Genomic DNA, 10,588 nt, shown 5'->3' on the forward strand with positions numbered 1-10,588 from the left:
ATATATATAAAATTTAAAATCAATTACTGACCGATTTCGGTCGGTAATGTCTAGTCAAACGGTCAAATAATAATTAACAGTATCGACCGAAAATTTCCGACCGATTTCGGTCGAAAATTTGTAATTAAGGGCAGCCCCAGCGGGGTTCTTCTTCATTTTTCTCTTTACTCTTTCTCTCCTCCTTCTTCCACATCCGAAAATCCTTCCCCAAATCCCACTCAAATCACCTCACCACTCCCTTCTCACCCAAAATCAAACTTCCCTTTTCGTCTCTCCCGGGCCACCACTGTTTCTCCGCCGCCATTGCGCCTCCGCTATAGAAGGCCGCCCCACCTAGGGCTGCTTATCGGGCAGATTGGGCGGTTATTTACTCTTAACGGTTTGGCTTATCGGTTATCGGCTTTTAAATGTATTAATCCGCTAGCCACCTGATAAGATATCGGGCGGATTGGTATCTGTTTAGCTCTTATCGGGCGGTTATCGGGCGGTTTATCGGCCTAATTCAATCAAAATAAAATAAAATTTAGTCTCTGTATGTTTAAATATGTAGTCGACGTACTAAGAGGGATGAAGCAGAAGAGAACCGTGATGGGTGTATCATCTATCTAGAATCTTATTTATGTTTATGCATATTGGCCTTAGTCCATGTGAAAGATTTTCAATTGGCCATTGTTAAAATAAATGTTCGTCATGCTTTGTATTCTAGGATGCCTTTAAACCCAGGCAAAGTTGATGAAGCAGTGGTGTAACTGGTGGTGTTATCTTGTTTCAGACAGCAAATTCTGTCATTTGTCACAGTTAGATGACTCCTTTTATTTGGCTTTATTTTATTCTAATTCATTTTGATAGAGTACTGGAGGAAGAAGGGTTTTTAATTATTTAATATATACATGGATAAAAATAAATTATATATGTATATATATATTTCTTAATGGGTTAACGGATTATCCGTTGAGAAAATTGAATAATCCGCCCCCAAACCGATAAGCCGTTAATAAAAAAATTTCAATCTGTTCCCCGGCCATTAAACCGTTAACCCGATACCAATAAGCCATTAAGCTTCGGTTTCGGTTCGGTTTTCGGTTTCGGTTCGGTTTTGAACACCCCTAGCCCCACTAGCGCTCCTCCGCCCCACTTATGCTCCAAAATTATACTCCTCCCCTCTTTTTGAAGGATAGTTATCTATATTTGTTAATTTTAGTTATTTAAGTTCTTTCAATTGTATAAACTAGGATTTACAATTTTGAATTTTGGGATTATTTCAATTGTATGATTACATGGTCATGATTTTTGGAATAGTACTATATGAAATTGCAGAAATTTATCACATTCTTACATATTTTCAATTGAGTTTAATTTTTATATTCTAACAATGTGAAAAAAATTACAATTCAATGTCACTTTAAATGTAATTCAAAAAGGTATTTCACATAATCAGTGAAGTTGCTAACATTAAGTAATTTTTTATACCAAGTTAAATTGATTAGTTATGTTAAATTGTTTGCACTATCAAAGAATATAAGATAAATCCTTTTCATTTCGATGGTTAATAAGTGTTTTCAACTTGGGGTGATTTGTAACTTGTAACTAAATTAATATGCACTCAAATTATTTAAATTTTGTAATGTATAACTAAAGTTTATTATGTAACTTAATTCTATAAATTAATTTGAATTATGATTAATATAAATATAATTTATTTGTTCTTTATGTAGATGGAATATCGTAGTTGGATGTATAATAGGGGTTTTGTCTAATTTATTATTTTAGGGTTTAATTTATTATTATATTAGTGTGTATTGCTTTTAGAAAATTAGGCTTAACTAATTATGCTAGATTAATTGAGTGTGCTAACAAATTATAATTTATTATATAACTTAATTATATTAATTAGTTTGAACTATGGCTATGACTATGTCTAAATATTATGTGAATGGTTGTAAATTTCACACTGAGGAATACTCCAAGTATAAAAAAAGCAATAACAATGGAGTGTGTATCAAAAAGGCAATCAGGATTGGAAAAATGATTATTATGGTGTGATCAAAGAGATTCTAGAATTGTTATATTCAGTTTGGCCAAATAAGAAAATCATACTTTTTCGTTGCAAGTGATTTGACCCAACACCTAAAAAAGCTACAAACGTACTCGCAGAACATAATTGAGGTTAATAAAAAGAGGGAGCATGATCGCACTGATTTTCTATCTCCGCTAAAATAAAGTACAACGTTGCTTACAGAAGAGGGAAAGAAAGAATACAGCTTTAATTTCATCTACGCCTATATGCATACAACAGTACATGGCGAGTAGATAACCACCAAAAGCCCTCTCCGAAGCCTCAAAATCAGATGATATTCTCTATAATTTAAAAAACAAAATTTTCAGGTTACAGATCTTCTCCCGTCTGGTCCCTATCACCTCATCTTCATCTCTCACTCAAGACTTCCCATTTGGATCCGCTGCCCATTTTCTCGGACTGCACATTTGTCCGAAAATTGCATTCTCGTAAAACTGGCTGAATTCTCTGTGGTTACAACTCACTCGCTCATGCCGTCACTCAATTCGTGATCACTAATGTCACTAAAAGCCTCTGGTTCCTCGACATCTGGGTTGCTTTCTGTTTCCATAGCAACTTCAGAACCCTCCTCATCACTTTCATCTTCAAAGATGATAGGCTGTATGGCACCATCTTCCTCATCACCATCATCAATAGTCTGCAAAAATATAAATTAATAAGTCAGGATTTCATGGAAAAGAGGTTTGAGAGGGGCGTCGTTATTCTGCGTTGCCCTTACCCCTGCATAAAGCAATTCTAAGGAGCTTGATAGCTGAAGAGCTTGGTGGAGAGTTGAAAGTCTGGCATCAATAAGCTGCACAAAGACCAACAAAGTAATTTTTAATACATTCTAACAGTCGATACAGGTGCTATCAACATATGAAGAGTTACTCCCAGACCTGATATAAAGAGTTGAGTACAAGCAAAGAGGATTCTTGAGACATTATTCCACTAGCGTGTTGAAGAAGCAAATTTCGCAACCAGGGAAGGGCACAAGCCAATACAGCACCCCTGTCAAGAAAAAGTAACCATAATAAACATCAACTTGACCAATCTATGACCAATCCATAATAAAGTGCCAACTGCACTTTGCAAATGTGAATGGCAGACAGGTTTTCGTTATGTTAATAGAATTGGTGGAACAATATATTGGCTGACAATTGGAACCAATATATTGGCTGATAATTAGCATTCATTCCTTTGGTGCAATCTAACTCGATATCACAAGTGTGGTCAAATGCACAACTTAGACAAAACACAATCTCCATTACCTTGACTGGATAATTAACAAGAGTGACTGTAAAAGCTTGAGAACATCAGACGGATTTAAAAGAGATACTGAATTTGCAATGACCTGCATAGCCAAGATACATCCTACCGATTAGGAAATAACATATCAATGATGCTTGAACCTTAGAAATTTTTCAGTACAAACATAACCTTCTCATCTTGTCTGTATAAGCAATCTATCAAAAGTGCTCGATCATCAGCATTAAGGGCTTGCTTGAGCAGAACATGAACTGAATCAGCACTTGGCGGCTTTGTTTGAGGAGATTCTAGATCCTCATTGCTTTTATCTTCATTGTTGTCTGCCAAATGGAGCCTTGCGAGTTTCTCACCCATGGTTGGCTCGTTTAGATCATCAATCTGAACTCCATCTATAGGTTCACCATTACCTACACATCATCAGACAAAAAGGTTATCCTCTAGAAGGTAGTGAATGTTCTTCGTACCAAATTTCTGAATCAAGTCTCAAATATCAACTGACCCCACATCCTAATGCTCGATATACAGAAACAGCAGAAAGATGATGCAAAAAGGCACCACCCACAAAACAAAAAGAAGGGGATCCCTTTAAAAGGGAATGAACAGGTTCTCTACTGAACACTCGAAGGACTAACCAAGTTTCAAACAACTCCCCAGGTCTATTGTAGTGGAAGCAGTTAGCTTGTGCATAATATCCTGCATAACATAACATCCATCTACAAAGCCATAAAATGTTTATATAAAATTGCAAGTTTGAAAAGAGAATACTACATGTGTTTTGATTTTTGACACCGTCACTACTCACCACCTTAACATTTCAACTTCTTCCAAATTCAATAAATATCAGGGTCAAATACATTGACACCCCCTTGATATTCTCATAATACAACTGACCTACCTGTACTCCTGAAATATGACTCCCCGGCTTCAATTCTCCCTTTTGCTAATCAACACTAGGATTGACGATTAAGTTTCTGAAGCAATATCAAGAAAATGGACGGATACAGTTTTGTTTTTAGAGAGACGGGTATAGATTATCTATCCACTGGAGCATCTAAAAAATGTTGAATTTCAATGTGAGCAATACAGAATCATGCAAGTATGTCATACCATCATCTGTGATTGTCACTGGTGGAGTGGCATCCAGATCAGATGCTGGTCGTTTATTCGTCACTTTGCTTTTCTGGATTAATTTAGCACCTTCCTTTTGCATATCTGCACCTGAAACAGAGGGAGAGGACCAATCAGAAAGACAGATTTTAAGAATAATTCTGTTCTGGGAACTGTTCTCGACATAAATCAGAAATGTCAATTTATCATAGACATAACGTATCAGTGTTGTGATGCAAGAAAGTTTAAAAATCTTTGTTAAAACTAACAGAGTGATGGCCTCGTTTGCAGAAAAGTGGGTCAATTTACAAACAATTTGATCTCTCTAACAGTGACTGTATTACATCATCTAAAACATCAAGAAAAGAATTCGAGTTTTAAGAAAATACAGCTCAGCACTGCTTGGCCGAGTCAGTAGTACAAATGGGATAAGGGAAGGGGAGTGACAGTGCCAGACTTCTGTAATGGAGTCCTGATTTTTCCACAAGGAGACAAGAAAATGTAAACCACTATTAACAACACCTTTTCTGGCATGACCATTTTCTTGAACTGCAGCAAGCACTTTCTCGGTCTGGTCTACTGCTGCTATGACGATATCCTCCCCTGGACTTGAAATGTCTACTGATGTGAACTCTGGGGATTCCACAGAGCCATATGCAATCAAGGCTCTCAAATGTGCATCTCTGTCCAAAGCATGCAATCTGGCAGCAATTATGGGTGCAAGGTTCTTCTTAGCTCTTCCAGTTTTCTTTTCTGTTTCCCCTTTGCTAGCCTTCACAGTGATCTTAATTGGCTTTGCAACTTCAGCAGCGACAGACTCAAAATTCCAAACATAACAAACACCCTTCTCTGATATTGCAAGGACAACCATACCGTCTTCTCCCTTGCAATTCTTCCTGCATTCAACAATTATAGGAGGATGTTTCATGGAAAGAACCTGCCCATAATCAGCAGCCCTATCACCAAAATCAAGTTTCCACACTTGAAGTTGCTTCTCGCCGAGCCCAGCAGTAACAGCAAATTGGGCATCATCAGATAGCCATAAACGTTGTGCAGCAGCCTGTTATAGCAGCTTGATGTTTATGGATCTTTTTAGACTTTAAAAGAACATCACATGATGAAGACATAAACGTAAGACAGCTTACTGAGTCAGGAGAAAACTTCAGCAACTCTTTCCCACTTTCTAAACTTAGAAATCGCAACTTATCACTGGCTGCAGCTATAATTTTCTCGTCTTCACAGTGAGAATAAAGAAGTCAAAAAGAAGTATTTAAAAGTAAAACAGAAACTGTAGACATAAGTTGGATACAAACCAGTTGAATGAGCCACTGAGGAAAAGGGCTTCTTTGACACTTTGAACTCTTTGATGACTTCTCCAGTGTCGGAGTTCATCTCAAATACTAAACCATTCGCAGCAACAGCATGAATCTTACGGCCTTTGTCCACAAAAAACAGACCAGCAGCTCCACTGCATTTCAAAAGCAACAGATTTCTTATTTACGCTTTTTTTAACTGTCTTTGGTGATAAATAAGACAGCCATCATTCAAGGTAGTACATTAAATAGTTTGAACACTTCATCCATTTGCGATCACAATAAACCCTGCTAAGAAGTATACGACCATCTAAATCTATTGAAGTTGAATGGCCCTCCCAAGATTTAATAAATGACAGGCTACAAGTCCCCGGAACATTCGCAAGCAAGTGATCTAACTGCCCGAGACAAAATTTTATTTGTATGTGTTAACCACTTAAAAGATGAAAGTCGTCCAATGAGTTTTTACCAGCCCCCTGGTTCTCAAAACTAAGGCAGTTTGTGTTATAATTTCGGAAATCAAAGAAGGTTGGATATTAACTAGATCTCAGATCCATTTGGAATTTTAGATAATTTCTCGACCTCTATATATGAACCTTGCCACAATTATCCTGATGCGCCGGAGGATTCCTGATTGGGATTCCGTCCTTAAACTTGTGGCGATTTTCTGAAGATTGATGATATAAGAATCCATTATAGTGGAAATTTCCCATAACAAAATATCTTTACAGAAACTTCTGGACCACGTGGCTATTTGGAAACTTTTGAGCAAGATCACTTGATGGATAGAATGACATACACGCAAGACATTTCTGGAAGTAAGAGGCGACTTTAATGGAAAAACCTCATGGTTGATTTTTCAAGTAAATACCATACATGATGTTTCCTACAGAATATCCCAGATCCCACCTAGATAGATACACACACACACACACACACACTTCATCAAGAATATATATATATATATATATATATATATATATATATATATATATATATATAGAGAGAGAGAGAGAGAGAGAGAGAGAGAGAGAGAAACTTAAAAAAAAGGTTCAAGATTTACGAGTTATCAAGTATATAAGCAACAACTTTCAAAATGTCTCTATAAAGCATGTCATTAGACATAGAGAAAAGGGGCTCTACAGATCTAATCATAGGGGAAATGAAATGTAGAAAAGTATTTCATTCCTGCCATTAGAACAGTGCAAAACCAGCATGGAAAAATGAACTTTTAAACTTGCAGAATATGATGATACTTTAATGACGTGCAATTAGTAAGTCATAACTTTGCATGTATTAAATGATGTGTTATAAGTATGTCTTAAATTTTAATCCCACATCTGACATTAAGGAAGGGTTTCATTACTAAGTGTTTCCTGACAAGTACTTCTCCATCCCACATAAGAGCAAAAGAATAACATACCTAGAAAGGGCTCCATCTTTTCTCCACCTTATTAATTCAGCGGAAATATCAACTGCTAAAACAGTTCCATCATCTGCGCCGAGGGCTATTAATAAACGTTGTTCTTTTCTGCGCTAAAAATTCAAAACAAAAAGATGCCACATAGTAATGAGATAAAGATAACCTAACAAAGTTGTCATAATTATCAAAAGTGTTACATAGTAATGGTGGCTAAATATGGAAGTCTTAAATTCTTCAGAATTAGGGGTGGGGAGATTTTCTTTTTTTTGTGTGTGTGTNTTGGGGGTGGGGGGTGGGGTAGGGAGTGGGGGGCGGGGGGGCGGAGGGGGGGGGGGGGGGGTTGTTGGTGGAGAGATTAGATGATGTTCAAAAAACTTTGGCTGATCTTTTTACCACTCCATCGTCACAATAATCAGAAGCGGTTTTTTCCAGTTTCCTTATCTTACCTTCTTTCCAACAAAACCACAAGCCATGTAAGAGAAACTGTCTCCAGAATTCTCCGGTTTCCACTGAGCAAATAGGCTCCCACTACTTGTGTTCCAAACCTGAAGGACAGGCAACAATTAGTCATAATTAAAGCAAAAGAATACAAACACAGGGTAATAGCAAAGCAGAGTAGGAATAATTAAGTAAAAACGCAAGTGTCGGCACAGCAACTCGCCGGTCACTGGTTCTTTTCATTAACTTTGACCCCGTAAGTCTTGACATGGAATATGACATAAATGGAAAAGATATACATATACAGACAATTGAATAATGGAATCAGAAGTGTGCCTTATCTAATCTTGATAATTGTTGAACTTCTTTACTTCCTACTTCCCGTAGCTAATTACAATTTTAGGCTGTCCCGCTTCAAGAAGAACTTGCAGTACACAGTAGCTTTAAATATCAAAGTTACATTTTGCAGAGAACTCCAATAAGAGGATACAGTATATCTTCGTAACTTATTTCTTGATAAATAATGAGAGAAAACAATATTGAGATGGTAGAAGAACCACATCATGACCTGCTGTCACGAGGATACAATTATTGTTTTACAGGCATAATATATTTGTAGAGATTTCCCTATATCATATTCTTGTCTATATATATTTTAACAGAGAGAATACAGTGCCCAATATAAGTGATCTTCTGAGATGTAACTATTTCCATGAAGACCAAAACACTTTTTGTGAAAGGTTCCATGTAGACTATAGCACTTCAGTTGCTTGAATGTCTAGAAAAAATCACATTATCTTGTGTGGTACTTGCATGATAACCTGTGTAAAGATTAAGGAGCACAAGCTTGTAACAAATATTTATAAGATGGTTGTTATCTCTTCTTTCATCAGCGGTAAGTTGTTCGTTTTTTACCATTTTAAATGTTCATTATCTTTCCTGTCTCCCGGCTTCTTACAATATTCTGCTGAACAAAGTACTTTTCGCATCAAATGAAGAATGAGCAGGCTGCAAAGTCGTGTTTGGGTGAACCAGCAACCAAATATCTACCCCCAGTCATGTAATATATCTGCTTATCGGTTTCAACATCACTTAGCCAACCAATCCCTAGAAAGCCATGCACCTAGTATTTCCAGCCAAGTAAAGCAAATATTTTCCTAGAGTTAAGAAAAGCTTTTCAGATAGTATACAAATTGAGGTCTATCCCGTATCAACTGGATATTACATTCTTTTTGCTTTTTTGATAAGTGATGACGAAAACATCTAAGTTGCAAAAAGAGGATGACTGATATTAGGCAACTGTTGAGAAACAATACAATGGATTTGCCTATACTGTCATCAAAGAATGTAAATAAGCATGACCATGCTAGTGTAAGACTATAGAGTGGAATCTTTTTTTATATTGTCACATAAGTGTCTAGCGGGAACCCTCCGTCAGATATGAACCTATGTCAAGGAGATTCAATAGTATATATATATATACAAGAAAAAATTGTTTTACCCTTTTGGACAGTGTAATATTTTCTGAAGATAGATATGCCCATACCCTGCATAATGTGGTGCTATGGATCCATAAACACTAAAATTCAACTAGTTGGCTTCTTTATTTTTATAACCAAGAAATCCAAGGGATTCAAAACTCGGCCCCTTCTCCACTTAAATACCCTTCTCCAGTTAAATACCAAGCTTTAACTGCGGGCAGGTTCGAACTTGTGGCTTCTTCATCCAAGAATAAACCACCTCTCCAACCCAAAGATATTCTAACAGCAAAATAGCAGCAAACTCACAAATCATTTACATCAAGTAGAAAGCCAACCAACGTACGGTAAAAGGTCACTAATACAAATCTTCTATTCTTTCTCCTAAAGTTTTTATTTTTCAATTTTACTGGGCAATTACGTCAATTATGTTAAGGAATAGTTAAAAAGAATACAAGGGAACAACCTTTCAGGAAAACCCTATACAAAGTTGAAATATAGCGAAATGTAAATTTTTCTAATTTCTCAGTTAACTTAATTCCCAGTGTAATTCGCCCAAAAATACACTGTCCCAAAAGCAGTTTGAAACCAGCAGCAAAATAGTACCCAAACATACCAATATGCAAAAAAAGCGCCGTAACTAAGTCGGGTAAAAAAAGTGAACTCAACACTATTAGTAACAAAAACAAACTGAGTGTTCCACAAGTGGAAAAAAACTCAGCTGGCTGGTTCAGGTATAGAGGAACAGAGCTTACTCTAACGGTTCCATCTGGAGACAATATGGCGAGGTATTCACCGTCCGCAGTAAATGACGTAACTAGCGATTTCAGCTTCTCCTTTCCCATGAGAAATCAAAGATAACAAACTCTGAGTATAATAGGAAAGAAGCGGCGACTCCGAAACAGAGGCAGAGGACCGAGAGAGAAAACCACAACTAATAATTTGATTTTGTCGGAGAAGAGCGTCGGCAGGAAGGAGCAATCCAGTGGAGAGGGTTTTGGCAAAGGTTTAACACAGAAAGTCATTTATATTTGGGCTTCACTACAAGGGATTTGGTCTTGTAACAGTGTCTTCCTTTTTTTAACAGGCCCAAGTACTCTTTTATGTATTATGAAACAAAAATGACACTGTATAGCCGCCGTAAAAATAATAGTCAAAAAAAGTATAAAATTTGTATATTTTATATATATATATACACACACACATTCTGGATGTTATATACAAAAATCATACAAATNTATATATATATATATATTCTGTATGTTATATACAAAAATTATATAAGTTTTATACACTTTTTTAACTACCAGATATAAATAATTTCTGGCGCGCGCTAAAAGTGATAATATTCCTTTTATGAAAATGGATTGTAGTCGGCTATTTAGGTTAAATCTTTGATATAAAATGAGTTTATAGCTGATATTAATTGTTAGTATAGTTAATATTCTTATTGTATTAGTACTAAAAGATAGCAGGATCATCATATTTAGAATTGTAATTTTAA

At 36.3% G+C, this 10,588-nt stretch overlaps 1 protein-coding gene across 2 annotated transcripts; it reads right to left on the minus strand.

Moving 5' to 3' along the window:
* LOC109223860 (WD repeat-containing protein 43) lies at nucleotides 2,168-10,093 on the minus strand. Of its 2 annotated transcripts, none has more exons than XM_019388315.1 (12): nucleotides 9,840-10,093; nucleotides 7,615-7,713; nucleotides 7,169-7,276; nucleotides 5,746-5,900; nucleotides 5,578-5,666; nucleotides 4,955-5,492; nucleotides 4,433-4,543; nucleotides 3,497-3,732; nucleotides 3,328-3,410; nucleotides 2,956-3,067; nucleotides 2,796-2,870; nucleotides 2,168-2,714 (listed from the first exon to the last, which is right to left on the minus strand). In XM_019388315.1, the coding sequence occupies exons 1-12, from the start codon at nucleotides 9,851-9,853 to the stop codon at nucleotides 2,538-2,540; spliced, it is 1,797 nt and encodes a 598-aa protein (XP_019243860.1). In that variant the 5' UTR covers nucleotides 9,854-10,093; the 3' UTR covers nucleotides 2,168-2,537. The 2 variants fall into 2 exon arrangements, with proteins under 2 accessions (XP_019243860.1, XP_019243859.1); XM_019388314.1 differs by having other exon boundaries at nucleotides 7,169-7,281.

The sequence above is a fragment of the Nicotiana attenuata genome, chromosome 3 (genome assembly GCF_001879085.1).
Source record: "Nicotiana attenuata strain UT chromosome 3, NIATTr2, whole genome shotgun sequence".
Lineage (NCBI taxonomy): Eukaryota > Viridiplantae > Streptophyta > Magnoliopsida > Solanales > Solanaceae > Nicotiana > Nicotiana attenuata.